The sequence below is a fragment of the Pleurodeles waltl genome, chromosome 5 (genome assembly GCF_031143425.1).
Source record: "Pleurodeles waltl isolate 20211129_DDA chromosome 5, aPleWal1.hap1.20221129, whole genome shotgun sequence".
Classification (NCBI taxonomy): Eukaryota; Metazoa; Chordata; class Amphibia; order Caudata; family Salamandridae; genus Pleurodeles; species Pleurodeles waltl.
Window position 1 is genome coordinate 1,355,751,648 of NC_090444.1, and position 15,790 is coordinate 1,355,767,437.

General features: G+C 43.5%; 1 protein-coding gene across 3 annotated transcripts in view; it reads left to right on the forward strand.

Moving 5' to 3' along the window:
* IBTK (inhibitor of Bruton tyrosine kinase) overlaps positions 1–15,790 on the forward strand; it is a 487,897-nt gene that overhangs the window by 281,305 nt on the left and 190,802 nt on the right. For all 3 annotated transcript variants that reach the window (XM_069235618.1, XM_069235620.1, XM_069235619.1), the window contains exon 23: positions 6,235–6,347. In XM_069235618.1, the coding sequence (XP_069091719.1) occupies positions 6,235–6,347 (113 nt within the window). The remainder of the gene's footprint in view (positions 1–6,234; positions 6,348–15,790) is intronic.

Genomic DNA, 15,790 nt, shown 5'->3' on the forward strand with positions numbered 1-15,790 from the left:
CCTTTAATTCTCTTCCCCTGCAAGGAGCAAGACCAAGTTTGGATTTGGTTGTTTGTTTGGCACAACCACATTTCAGACACTTAATGGGTTTTTTGTGAGGGGAAGAAATACTCCAAACAATTCAAGCCACGCCTGGCTTCCTGCTAGGGTACAAGTGTGTTTCTGTACCACAGAAAGAACCCTGGTGCCGTCTAGATTTTTTTCTTAGGACAAGAAAAAAAATTCCAAACAGTGTCTGCATCCTCACCGTGTGACACGCAGAGCTTCTTTATTTGGTTCAAAATGTTTTTTTTTATTAGAGACACATTGTGAAGCAAAGGAGCCGTGTGAAATTTAAACAGGAAGTGGGGATTGGAATTGGATGGACTAGGAACAATCATTGTTCTTCTCTTGCCAATCCCCATCTCTTAGTTCATTTCTGTTGGTGGTGACATTGTAGGAAAGGTGAGAGAGAGGGTGAAATGAGCTGGGGTGCTGCTACCACATTCTCTCCCACCTCCCGCTCTCTTTCTAAATCCAGAGAGCAGGGATGTGGTGGGGCCTGGAAATTAACCATTGCTTGCCTAAGCATGTCTTGACTACATGGACATTCTGGAGACTGCTAAAACCTCAGCATCTAGCACAGAGTCTAGGAGTAATTGGCTGCATTTGTACCACTTGGCACTGCCAAGGGAATAAATATCCCTCGGTACCCTGTTGTTGACATGATTTACTTTTTACTTCATGTGATCTTATCAGGAAGTCAGGTTAACGCCTGGCGTCTGAAAGCTCTTCTCTTCTGACATCTCCAACAGCTCGACTGACTACATCAAACTTCACCTCATTTGCTTCTCTGCTTTAAGCCAAAACCTGTTTAAATATTTAGCCTTTGTAACCTAAAGCTTCTTTCCTGGAAAAGAGCATACTTGATTTCCATTATCTTTCCTTTCCATATAAGTGAGTTACAGTTTCTGTGCTTCTGTGCCATACATCATTTGTAATCATTGCAAGTTTGTCAGAAGTTACTCATGGTGGTATTGATTTTCTGCATGATCTGAAACATATCTAGGTGACATGAAGTGCGTTATGAATCTTTAAAATAAATAAATATTGGCCAAAAAATAGTATCTCCTACTACTGATATAAGCAATCTGCATGTTTTATACCCAGTCTTCCCTCTCATTTGTAATCAAATGTATATGACTTACAGTGCTTAGCATGTTTAGGTTTTTTAGTCTTGGTCATTAAACTTTTGGTGAGAGTCATTTTGAAGTGCACCAAAGGATGTGCATTAACTGGGGCACAGTTGTCCACCCACATTGATCTACTCCTCTAACCTTGATTTTTCTCAATGAGGTCCTCCATTGAGGTTGAAGGTATGATTTCATCATCCCAGTGGTGTTTCTTGATTTTTCTGGTGAACATAGTGAAGTGTCTAGTCCACACACACATGCGCTTCATACTTATGTCGTACTTCTTATCCCCTTACTAGGTCACAGTGGGTTCACATGGTAAAGGCAAAAATCTGGGAATTCTCGAGCATTGGAGCTTGCATATGTTCACCTGCTTGAATCATCCCTGCAGTGTTGAAGTAGCCATATACCTCAACTTAAGGGTTTGTTTAGTAGCAGCTCCACCTCATTCAAAGCAACTCAAACTTCAGCCAGTGAAGTGAAAGTGCTACTTCTCCTACTACCACTAGAGGCCACCATAACTCAGATTTCTGCCACTTGCATATGCAGAAGTCCCTGTGAAGAGCTCTGCTCTAAACATTTATTGACGTTATTCCTGATACTTTCAGATTTGCCTGGGAGCTTAGCCAGCCATTCTTCAGCCTTCTGTGGTCTGTGAGTTGCTTTGGGGGTAAATATCTGGTAATTGTCCAATTTTCTGGACTAGGGAGACCTAACCTCAGTCACCAGCTGTCATTTTGACTGGGAGAGAAAAGTAAATCTCTTTTCAAATCCTTCTCTACCTACAGTCAGAAGAACATCTACACTGATGACCCACAAACAATGTATTCACCGCCTTTACCCAGCACACAGGCCTTGACACTGTGACATTCTTTCTCTCCTTCAAAGACTCTGAAGGATAGAGGAGGTTGGCCCTATAAGTCCTGGAAAAGAAACAAATACCCTCTTAAGGGGGGTGCCCCCTTCACTGGGCATGTTTCTGTGTCATCCACAAAGATGGCGCAAAGGTGTAAAAGTGTAGGTTTCCCAGAGCTGGACCTGAATCCTAAAACTTCTGCAGCCACCTCCCCACAGAAACAGACTGAAATGCTTTCAGAAAAATGCTCCAAGCAGGAAGAACAACAGTCTTGCTCAGTAATCCGTGTGAAGAGCTAGTCCCATGAATTTCCTCACTGATCTTCAGCCTCTGCCAGCGACCTCCATGTCATCACTGTGGACAACACAAAACAAAACACCACTGTCCATGAGTAGACGATGGCAACCTCCTTGACGTCTGGATCACTGTTGACAGCCTGACGCTCTGTCGGCAATATCACTTTCAACGTAGAGACCATCGTTAACAGCGGCTCTGACTGTCTTCTCCCGACCTTCACCCCGTTGATGGCAATTGTTTGCACCTCAGTCACTTCCTTACTATTTAAGTGACAGCAAGCCTTCACACTTTGATTCTTGATTCTGAATAGAAGGGGACATCAGTGATTACAGCGTTTCTGAAACTGCTTGTAGCCTTACGCAGCTTGATGTCTATTACCTGGTGTTTCAGGTAGATGTCTTAGAAAATGATTAGGTTTACCAGGACCGTGACTTCCAGTCACAGGCATTTGTAGCTGATCATACTCAGCCCTACTCATCTTATCGTGCCTAAACATGTTCTAAAGTGTTACAAATACCTGTTGTATTTCTCACAACATTACAACTGTTGAAGGACACCTTTCAAATGCGAATTCCTCAGCAGCCCTCTGGAATGTTCACTCCTCCTCCACCATTGCCTCTATCACCAACTCTGCTACTACCACCACCTCCTATACCATCTCCACCCTCTTCACCTCCGGCAGACCACCCTCCAAAGACAGTCACACCAACACTGGTCACAACCACTCCTAAGGCTATGGGAGATGAGAATTGTACAGATTACTCCAAATTTGGGGAAGAAGGGGATCTTACGTCAGCCACCACCTGAATTTTTACCAGCTCTGCTGAAGTGGGAGTAGAGGATGCTTCTTCTCTTACCTCGCAGTCAAGTTGTGGGACGACCTCCCCCTTACATCTCTGAATGTCCTTGTATCTACTGGAATTCCAAAAGTTGCTTAAGACCTGGCTGTTTGACTGAATCACTGGACCCTGCTAGCACTTGGATACCCTCACAGGTGAAAAACAGTGCTCTATAAATTGACTGATTGATTAAACTGCCATATAATTGTGTTAGTTATGACTGGGATGTTTATATTTTACAAAAAGAAGGTGATAAATCACCCGTCCAGCCAGATTCACTGCCTGATGATATAACCCATTACCATGATCTAAGCAACTAAAAAATGTAATCTACCATAGACCCCTATGGCGCAACAATGCTTCCTATATGACATTAAAGAGCAACCACTTAGAGCTAATACATCAATACCTTTACTGGACTTTGTCTGGTAAGAAGGCCTAAAATTGATGAAGACAGCAGCCACCATGTCAGAAGTGTTGTCCTACTTGACAAAGAAATACAGGGTCATAGAGACAGCCTGGCCTTCCTTACTGGCCATCCTAAACCAGACTCTGTCATAGTTTCCGTGACAATGACTACTACTACACACCATAATAGGGAAGGCAGATGCATAGACCGCTTGGGCCGTAGATTTGTTCCATGGTGATAGCATGAATCAAGGCTGTTAACACCTTGGATATTTTAGGCTACTATGGTGTGTGACATGACATCTTACTGTTGATTGACCTCATATCAGAAAATAAGAGGGACATTGCTAGAGCTGTAGGTAAAGAGGTTGCAACAACTTCAGTGGCCATCATTGATGCCAGAATGGATGTTTCAAATGCAGTGCAGACTTGTGGCAGCTCACAGGAGCAGCTGTATTGAGAAGACTGTGATCCACATATTTTCATCTAAGCTCCATGCAAAGCTAATGGACATGCTATTTCATTGAATCAGTCTGTTTGGGAAACCTGTTGCTGAATCCTTACAGAATATTAAAACAGATACAAATATTTAAAGGAACATTGGAGCCCTCCAGTATTATCATCCTGACTTCTCAAATGTATGTGGCACAAATAGATCCAAGACCTACAGAAGAGGTTTCAATAATTTTGGATGTTAAGGCCAGGGTTATACTCCCATTAGAACCACAGACAAGGGTATGGTAGATCTTCCAGCCAAAAAAGGAGCGCTTCACAAATGTACTCCCAAGACAACCAAAAACAAGCTTGTCTTCTAACAGCGACTGCCCCACTTCCTCCCCCCACCACCACCACCATTATCCCCCCCCCTTTATGCATCTGAACCCCAGCGGATAGGAGGGAGAATTTCCTGTTATTCCCACAGATGAGAATCTAGAACAGTGGATCAATGGTTAGGGCAGATTGTACACTCTGGTCATATTTTAGAGTTTCATCCAAGAACAAACATAATGGTCATTTGAGGGAGCTGCAACAGAGAATTCTCTTCCTCCTTCTCAAAAAAGCATTAGAGATGGCCCCAGAAGCACAAAGAAATCAAGGGTTTTATTCCAGATTCTTTCCAGAAGGATGGAAACACAGTCAAGACCTATTATGGACCTCAGGGAGCCGATTAGGTTGCAGAAGAAATGCACCTTTCACATTTCCTCCTCTGCGGTCACTTTGTGTGTTATTGTTGACGCAAACCAGGTACTTTGTGTAATCAAGAGACAACTGTTGATTTCTAAGATGTAAGACTTTTTAAACTTGCAAATGTGATATTTCAACTTGTGTTCATTGAATCTTTATCGTTTTGACCTTTTTTTTAATTCGGATAAAAATCAACTATTTTTCTTTAACTGTGTGGTGTATTTTTGTGGTGTTTTCACTGTTACTGTATGATTTATTGTATAAATACATATTGCCTTCTAAGTTAAGCCTGACTGCTCAGTGCCAAGCTACCAGAGGGGTGGACACAGGATAATTTAGATTGAGTGTGACGTACCCTGACTAGGATTGTAATCCCTACTTAGACAAGGGTGTATACCTCTGCCAGTTACGGAGACCCCATTTCTAACAAGGGCAAACAAATCCTAAATTCATACCTACAGTCCTTACAGACCCCCTGGAGGAGCCTGTCATCTTGTGCTCCCTCTTCCCAAATTCCACAGTGTCAGCAGAAACGTCATTGCTCTTGCTTGATGTGCACAGGAGCATCAAATTTTACATGAACAAGGCAAAAGTAATTTGCTTTTCTGACCAACTGTCCCCAGTCCACACAGGGAATAAACAGCATATTGGATGCCACAACAAGGCGAAAGGTCCACTACTGGGGCAAATGAGGTGCTTTCCATCACAGAGACAACTGCAGCACTCTGCGTTCATGTGATACTGCAAGACATCTGCTGGGCAGCTATCTGGATAAGCAGGCACACACACTCAAAGCACTCTTAACTTGATGTGAACGCAAAATCTGAGACTGTCCTCAGTAACCTCTTTCAATGAACGTGAGCCTGCTTTGTGCACTATCATATTTATTATAATTGGTATGCACTGCTTAGTATTCTGATGCAAGAATTGCAAGAATGTGAATTTATGAAAGATAGAATGTTGGAGAAGAAATGCCCCTGTTATTTCAGTTCCCAGGCATTTGTATATTTCACATATTCACACATAATCCTCCCTCTACCCTGGTCAGAGGCTTATTCATTATTTACTGTTCTCACACGTTGTGCTATGAAATCTGAGCTATCTGGACTTCTAGGTCAGAGAAGGGACGCTAGACCTTCCACCTCACTGGCTGACGTTTGGATTGCTTCAAATAAGTTGGATTTGCTATGAAATAATTTACTGCTAATTAAGAGTTCCAGGTGATTCCCAGCCTGACGAAAAGGGAAAGATTCAAGCATGTGGATAGCTGTAAGATACCTACACTGGGGAAGTTGATTTACAAATAAGTAATTAATTTATTTTCTAACCTCAATATATAACACTAAGAGGCATTGAAGAGAGGGAACATGAATTAGCATGTTCTGAGTGCATGGGCCTAATTGCCACACATTCTCTACTTTTCTCTTTCAAATACATTTCTTATATGAGATAGCTATTGACTTATGGTGTTTTTCAGGGAAATGCTTCTCAGGAAAGCCAAATCAAAGGTAAAAAGGAAGCAGAGAAGGCGATCGGACAGCTCTGGAGGATATACTGTTTCGGACATCATACAGAGCCCATCATCCAGAGGTTTGTGATAAAAGTGCAATTTTAGATGCATGTATGGCAGAACTGGAAGTGTATAGCATGATCCTAACTTTCGAATTACTTAACAGTTTTATGACAATGCTACTATGAAAACATTAGCTACCCTTAACTCTGTTTCAATTTTATGTTTTAAGGATTTTCTTTTGTTTTAGAAAATCAGTTTTACGTTAAACAGGTTTTTAATATGTACGTTTTTTTGCTTTTTAATATGGTTTCTGTATTTCGTTACATTTTTCAAGTCTTCATGTTTTTTCTTTCACTTAACTTCATACAATGAGTTATGCATTTAATTGTACATTATCTTTATCATGCTGATTTCTTACAAAGAAATGCAAAAGTATACTTTTTTACATTTTGTATTGTTCACCAACATTAGCCAATCAAATTGGATTCATTTTCGAGACGTAGATGACAAGTCTGTACGTAAAGTTCAGACTGGAGTTACTAAACACATGATTTTAGTTATCCGGTTGAAATGACATGAGTCACATGCACTAATTTGATATATTTTGTTGCTGACATAACAGCTTTTAACCAATCCTTGCTTAATGTTTTTCATTGTGGGTTCTCTTGTTGGTGGGCATATTTAAGAAATAATTTGCTTTTTTGGTCTGCTTGCGAGGATGACTTACTCATTTATCCTGAAAATTTATTCTAGAAGTTCCTGAGTCTAATAGCTGAGCAGTGTGCTGTTGAGCATAACTTAGCCAGTTTGGGTTGTGCATGACTTAGTTAAAGTGTTTTGGATTTTGTGGCTTGAGATGGAGTGCAGCACATCCAACATTGCAGAATATGTCTAGGATGTATTCTGGGTTGGTTCATATCATTGTTTTGTGGTGAAGAACAGCTTGCCTTTTTAAGTGCCATGTATCAACATACACACATTATTGTTCATGCATTAAACAGTCAAAATCTGTATTTTACTACTGACTTTAATCAAAAGACTGAGACAATGCAACGTAAATCGTGTCATGACTGCTCATTTTGGTGATTACTATTGTGGCAGTATTTACCATGGCATCATTGGATATGACAATCTAGATCTTTTTTTGTAGAGCTGGCATCCAAGTTACCCATCTCCAGACCCAACTATACAGCTCGTTAAAAGCTACTTTTTCTTATAATGGATGTGTTTTAATGCTCCTTATAATTCCTTTTAATGTTCTCATAGGGGCTTTTAGCTGCAGATTTCTTAACTGAGAATACCCCCAAGCATCAGACTCGATCTGGAAACTTTTGATGCATCGTACACCTGCGCATCAGTAGGTGGCATCGTTCAGCTCCAAATGACGTTGTCGGCACTGGAAAGCTGTTGCTCAGAGAAGCTTTTCATAACGAGTAGAGCTCCAGCCTCCTGTACGCCTTTCAGCCAATACCACTCCTACCCAGAGTTCCCAAGATTATCAGGAACAACCTGACCCAAGTAATTCTTGTGACTGAGGATTGAGTATAGATAGTCTGGTATCCCCAGCTGTTGAGCGTCGGCGTCGGTCCTCTGATTATGTTGCCTCTTCAGGAGGATCTTCTGTCACAGCCACAGGGCAGGATTGTCTACCCAAACATGAAAATGCTTTGCCGTCATGCCTGAAAATGGAGATTGAGCATTGACAGTTGACAGCTTTCGACCTTCCACCCAAAGTCTGAAATTTTATTTGGGCAGCTAGGCGTCCCTCCTCCAAGAAGGGTTACACCTACCGTTGAAGCAAGTTTATGGCATGGTGTGCAGATAAAAATGTTGATCCTATATCTGCACCCCTTTCCCAGTTTCTTCTGTTTATTTTTTCATTGACCCAGCAGGACTCTGCTTTGGGCACATTAAAAGGTTATCTTCCTGTCATTTCATCATCTCTGCAGTTGCCAGACCTGCCAACCCTTTTCAAATGCCCTATTGTAAATAGGTTCCTGAAAGGTCAATGCCAGACTCAGATATAAATGGAAGTTGACCTCTCAACTTTGCTTGAAATGTTGACTTAAGTTTTGTTGGCCATCTATGGAAGAGGAATGGAAAGTGTTTGGAAAATGTAAGTGATTCTGTTTGCAAATGCTGTGGTAAAAGGGAATTGGTTCTTAGCATGTCCTTTTGTCATGGTGCTATTTGTTATAGGAATTGTAGGTTGCTCAAAAAGTGGAGTGCAAAATGTTTAGCAAAACTGCATGCTGAAAAGATATGGCATCTTAAACTTAAAACAGAATATGGATACTTCTAACTGCAGATTATGCACCTTGGGAATACCTCCAGGCACCAGACTGAATCTGGTGATTTTTCTCAGTAGTTACCTCATGCGCTGGTAGGTGTAATCACATGACAACACATTGGATCCATACCTCCCTTGAGTGAGTGCTCTTCGTACAGAATAAATTTTTTCCCAATTTTTTTCCAGTTTGCAAAGTACTTATCGGCTTCCAAAACTACAGGTTTTAAACCCTGTAAGGATTGCTACAAACATGTTGTTGACTGACCCCCTACAAGATTCATCTGTGGTGTGTGGGCTCCTCGCATGACTCAAAAACACGGTGCGACGGCGCTCAAATGAATCTATGGACATATGGGCCGACAAGGCCAAGTTGTACTTCGCTGAGCATCACATGAAAGCTCACAAGGCCCAATCCCGCTCAAAGTCGAGGACACTGATGTATTCTTGTTTCTAAGGCCATTACTAAGAGAGATCATCATCTCATTCAAAATCTTCAGGTAAGTCAGAATCGGAGAAACACTTAAGATTTTCATGCTGCTCTTTTCAGGAAAATTGACATGGACATAAGGGTATCTCTCGGTCTCCATCTCTGAACATAGAATAATTAACAAGCTAGTCCCTATTAAGCCAGAGTTCCCAGGGGCCTTTGTCAACGTTGCAGTAGATCAGTCCTTCAAAGAGGACATGTTTTGGATTAGTGGTATCTTACCACATCTCTTTGGCTTGTTTTTGGCCCCACAATCAGAGGAGGCCTCCATTCGGGTTACAGCGGGTGGATCCATCCTCAACACAGACTTGTCCGTCCTGGTGCCATGGTCAACACTGACTTCTCTTATGGGCGGAGACCTGCAATGACACAAATCCCACTAATGATTGTGGAAAGAGCTTACAGTGTTATTGGACTCGTAAGTGAATACCACGCTACCTTGGTCAAAGTTGCACCTATCTCTGCTTTGCTCACAGTCCGACTAGGAGGGAGCACTTCCATTGCCACAACATTTCTCAGTCCTAGAGCTAAGCAACAAGGAATGATGGAGATGACTAATAGCAACTATATGATGGGGAGAATTTATTTTTGGATCTCCAGGAAGGCGGTGGCCAAGATGCTTCTCCTGACTCTGGCCTCAACTGTCCACCTAGTACTTCCACAGAGGAATCAGCATCTGTTGTAATGGTCATCAGGAATCCGAAGGAGGTCCTTTTCTTCCAGCTACATTTTGGGGAGATTAAAAACAGTGTCCTCGCAGAGGTCCTGCAACCATAGCAGGCCTACTCAGAGCCGCAGACTCCTATCAATGAAGCCCCCCGTCAATAAAAAAAAAAAATTGCCAGACAACACAGGCCAGCTCCATGTGAACCATCAAGCCTAATTCAAACCATCACAAGTAGGCCAACCTCAATAGTTTTTCCCATTACTCCTCCAGGCAGAAAGTCCAAGCACATGCAGGTATTCCTGGTCACCCTCACACTTTTTTGACAGGTACTGGTGGTTACTGACTCTTGGCTGTGCCCTGGGTACTGCTTACCAGTCCCAGGGCCAGTGCTCTGTGTAAAGTGGATATGCAAATTAGGCTAATTATAATTGGCTAAGTTAATCTACCTATACGTCCCTAGTATATGGTAGGGCATGTAGGTTTAGGGACCACAGCATAGGTAGTGCACCCATTAGTGCATTGCTGTGGTACCCACTGTCATTTTAAATTAGTTATATGCAAATTCGACTTTGGAATTAAAAGTAGTTCCAAAGTCTTAAACTACCTAATTTTTAGATATGTCACCCCTAAGGTGTGCCCTATGTGCCCCTAGGGCCTGGTGCCATGTAACTATAAGCAGGTACCTTATAAAAATAGTTTTATAAGCCCTGGTGAGGTAAAAACAGCCAAATTCGTTTTTCCCTCATTGTAGTGAATGGCATCCATAGGCTAGAATGGGGAGACTTTATTTTAATTTTAAAAGTCCCCTTAAGTAATGGATACCAATAGTTTGGTATCAAATTAATTGTTATAATAAATCCCACAACTTCCAGTTGTTGGATTTAATATAACTTGTTCAGGTAAAGAGTTTTAAACTCACTGATGCTGCCTTGATGAGGTGTGACGTGGCCTGGCTTCACACAGAGATGTGCCTGTGGGAGGGAATTTCCCCTCAGCAGATGGTGAGGCAGGAAGGCGGAGGGCTGCCAAACTGGTCTTCAAAGGCAGAGAAGGACATTTGGAGCAACCCAGCAACACCCCCACATCCTGCAACCCCAGACAACTAGGTGCCCCTTGATTAGATTATGAGAGGGCAGGAGAGGGGTGTGTTTATGATTTTTAGCCACACCAGTGGGTGGGCTCAGCCAGATGTAACCTCCAAAAATCAGATTCAGCCATGATGGATTTTTGAAGAATGTTGCCTCCTGGGATTGATTTTTGCCACACTTCCCAGGAAGTGGTCATCACAGGGGGAAGGACCCTGCACCTGATTGGAGAATCAGGACACCCTGTTTTTCAACCAGGAGCAAGGATAAAACTGGCAGACCTGCACCCACACCTCAGATCCCCATCAGATTCCAACAAGGAAGAACCAAAGGAGAAGGACTGCCCTGCTGGACCCCTGGCCTGCACCTGGAACCTGCACTCAGAAGGACTGCACCAGCTGCACACTTGGGCTTCACCACAAGAATGACTTTGCCTGGCTTCAATTGGTTCAAGGAGGGACTCCATGTTTGCTACAGGTGAAAAATTGCTAACCAGAGTCCCCTGCACCAACTCCTGAAGAAATCAAGCAGCTGATCACTGCCCAGTGGCCAAAAAGAAGTTTGCACCAAGTGCATTCTGGGAGTTGTAGTCCGCACCCCCAAGGATCATCTCGGAGCTTCTGGATCCTTGGAGTGAGCTGTGGACCCCAAAAGAACCTTAAAAGAACATCTGGGTGAAGCCCCAGAAGTTTGGAGAAGTATTGAGAACTTTTGAAAAAAAGCTCTATAGAGGGACCGACCCGCCGCAGCAACTCTAGCCGGCTTGCCTCAACCGCGACCCGGCCTGATTTGCAGGCTCGTCCTGGTAAAGAAAATCTCCAAAAAAGAGACTAAGTCCGAAGGTAAAAAGTTGACCGGGACCTCCCAGCCAGTGTATCCGAGGAGGGCTCCAGGGACGTCGGATCAAGATCCAAGTTTACCCCGGTCGAAGGCTTTTCACCTCGAGAAAACGACTAAGTCCGAAGGTAAAAATCTCCACTGAGGATTCCTGCGACGTGTATCCAGAGAAGGGCTCCAGGAGGTTAGATTGGACTGGCAGGTTCGTCCCGCTGAAGAAAATCTTCAGAAAAGAGACTTAGTGCGAAGGTAAACTTTTGCCCGAGGCCTCCTGCGGCCTGTAGCCGAGCAGGGCTCCATCGCGGTCGGCCTTAAACTTTGACTTTGCCCCAGTCAAGGTGCAACCAGATGACCCGATTGGTGCTTTTTGTTTCTAGGCGCTAAAAAAACAATAATACTTAAAAAATTCATATCTCCGGTTCCCCTTATCCGATTTTATTCGTTTTTGTGTCATTTTAAAGATAAAAATATATAATCTATTTTTCTAAATTGGTTTTGGATTTTTAAATTGTTTCCCGTGTTTCATTTAATTACTGTTTTGTGATATCTGAACTCTTTACACCCTGTCTCCTAAGTTAAGCCTTGTCGCTCGTTGCCAAGCTACCAAGGGTTGAGCTGGGTTTAATTTACTGAGACCTAACTGGACCTAGGTGGAAGTTAGTGGCCTATTGCTAAGTGTAGGTACCTACCTGCCCTTACCAATAACCCATTTTCCAACAGACATGATAAGCAACATCTTGCTCATAGTCCTGGGCGACATTTGAGCCAGTCTCCAACAGTTAAAACAAGGTGACCCAGATGCGGCTAATTATGTACTACTGACTGTTTGGGTTAGGCAGTTGGCACCAGCTTGGTGCTTCAACACCATATATGGATCAGATCTAAAGGCTTTTCAAGCGATGTCCACACCTCATTAATGAACATGTCATTTGATGACACCCATATCTTCAGGGGCAAGCGGACTCTCTCTTGGAGCTCTTTAAAAAGAGTAAAGCCGCAGCACACTCAGTTGGCCTTGCACTGTCCGTATGGGTGTTGCCCCTTTTGAGACTTGAAAGGAGCATTAAGCAAAGTCGATGTTGACATCTGCCTCCACAACAAGAGACCTTGCAAGACTTTTGTGGTAGAGGTCTGGAATCTGGACAACAGCATCCAGGCCCCCAGGGGCAATGCACCACTCAGTACCCCCTTAACCCTGCCTAATCCCACCCCTTCTGCCACGGCCAAACCCCTTTAATTTGCTGTCAGATGTGCACTGCCACTCAGTTGGAGGACTGATAATTTTTTGCTCAATCAGCCCAAGCATCATATCGGACAGATGGGCTCTTCAAATTATCCAGGATAGATAAACCTTAAACGTTTCATTAACCCAAACATGCTGTTTATGCTACACAAACTTCCAGAGGACCACTTGCCCTTCCTTTGGAAAGAAGTCTAGGCTCTCTTCGACAAGGGAGCTATAGGGAGGTTTCCAGCATCAGACATCAGGACTGGTTGCAATTCCTCTTACTTTCCTGTGCCAAAAAAAGAGCAGCAGATTTTGTCCTACTTTAGACCTTTCCCCTCTGAACTTCTTCCTTAAAAAAGACAAGTTCATGATACTTGCTCTGGCCCAAGTTTTGCTTGCCATGGATACAGGCAACTGGATGGTGGTGCTGGATTTGCAAGACTCCTATTTGCATTGTCCTGCAGTCCCACAGATGCTACCTGGGGTTTCAGGTGGGCCACAAGCACTTTTATTTGTCGGTGCTTCCGTTTCATGTTACCAGGACCTACTAGGATATTCATTAAAGCAATGGTGGTGGTAGCTACCCATCTTTGGAGATTGGAAACACCAGTCTTCTCATACCACAATGATTGGCTCCAATCGACAGCCAGCCCTTTAATATTGTGGATTCTTCATCAGTGTGATAGTCATACCCAGTTCCTTTGCAGAGGCTCCCCTTCTTCAGAGCCATCCTGGAAAGGATGTTGTTCTGAGATCTCTCTACACCTCAACAAGTCAAGCATATTCCTGCTATGATCCCGATATTTCAGCCTTTGACCTGGGCCTCAGTGAGAGTGGTTTTGAGGCTTCTTGGCCTTTCAGCCTCCTGCATCTTGCTAGTTGCCCATGCCAGGTGACACATGCAGGCTCTGCAGTGGAATCTGAAGTCTCAGTGGGCTCAGCACTAAGGGAACCTCTAGGATTTAATCCAGGTGTTGGAGGAGACTGCGAAAGATCTGCAGTAGTGGCTGCTGGACGGATGGCAGACCCCTCTCACTCACCTACCTAGAACTAACAGTCATGACAGATGCATTGTTTCTAAGTTGGGGATCTAGGTTGAGATCGGAGGTCTTTTGTCTCTGGCGGAGACCTTCCTCCACCTCATTCTTTTGGCTTTGCAGGCAATTTGCTTGGCACTTAAAACTTTCTTCCCAACCATCAAGGGGAAACCAAGTGAAAGGTCCTTGACAGACAACAGCACTGCCATGTTGTATTGCAGCAAGCAGGGTTGAGTTGGGTCGTGTGCCAGGAGGCTCTGTGCCTCTGGAATTGGTTGAGTCATCTGAGTATCTATCTGGTCGTATAACACCTAGGAGGACCTTTAAATCCTATGGTGGACAAACTCAGCCTGCATTGTCTAATGGATCATGAATGGCAGCTACATTCATAGATGATGCAGTGCATCTTCCATCTATGAGCAGAGTCCTGGCACGCACTTTTCGTTACTGCTGTGCACATTAAAGATCCCACGGAAGTTCTTCCTCAGAGATGTCTTTCAGTTGGACTGGAGCTCAGGACTCCTGTACGCCTTTCCAACTCTACTGCTGCTGTCTAAAGTTCTGAAGAAGTTCATGAATGACCGGTCCCAGTCATCATAATAGCTCTCAGTGGGGCCAGGAGAGTGTGGTAACAGAAACGTCTGTCCACAGGCATCTGTCCTCTGATCCCACTGCTTCTTCGGGAGGTCCTTCTGTTGCAGTAGCAGGGCAGAATCCTGCACCCAAGCCTACACAACGTACACCTCCATGCTGATAGAGCGTTGACAGTTGATTGCGTTTGATCGCCATCCCGAGGCTGTACGAACTACGCGGAACACTGGGAGAAGTTTGTGTTGTGTTGTGTTGTGTTCTAAGCACATTCATTCTCTGCAAGCCAAGTTATCTTATGTCCTTCTTTTCTCCCTATCATTATCTCAGCCAGACTTTCTTGTGGCCATGGTTAAAAGTTGTCGGCCTTATCAGTCTTTTTGCAGTTTATAGTTCAAATTGCCTTTTGTGATTCTGAGACACATTTCTGTCAAATCCTTTTGTAATGTCCCAATGGAATCTCATACTAGCTCTCACATTTCTCCTGTGTATCCCATTTGAACTAATGCACATGATCCCTCTAAGATTTCTGACCTTGAAGACCGTGTTCCTCACAGAAATCACATCAGCTCTTTGCGTGAGTGAGCTACAAGCACTTTGTCCAGCAACCATACACCACTTTCTTTTCATACAAGCTCATGTTAGCGACTAAGGTGACATTCCTCCTGAAAGCAGTTGAACCTTTCCACATCAGGAAGTCTATCAGCCTGCCTCATCTGTCTAAGGAGGAAGAGAGACTCCATTTCTAGGAAAGTAAGGAAAGGCACGGCATTAAAGGACCATTGACAGCTGGATTGTCTTTCACATAACGATCTGCTACTGTTTGGCCCAGAAATAGCACCTGGAATGTCTGCAGGCCCATTCCACCATAGCCAAGACTACTCCCACTGCAATGGTGTGTGCTGTTGTCTGTCTTGAATATCTGCCAGGCTGCAATGTGGACATCAGTTCCCACATTCACAAAACACTGTTGTGTGGATTGCCAGGTTTGATAGGAGGAGCACTTTCCCCCCTTCTGTCTTGTAAGACTTTTTGATCCGAGCCGTTTCACAAATTCACCACCTGTGTCAGCTCGGCTTTGGTATCTATCCACAAGGTGAGGAATCTTTGGTTACAATTATCCATCAGAAGAAAGTTTCCTAGCTTTTGATAAGGCTATTTCTGGTGAATACTCTATTTAACCACAGATTGCTCACCAACCCTCTCTCCCTCCTTTCTCTGTTAAATAGTTTTTTTTTCTCCAACTTAATCAAGTCCCAATTAGAGTTCTCTAGTAAACTGTGAAATTTGTTTAATAAGGG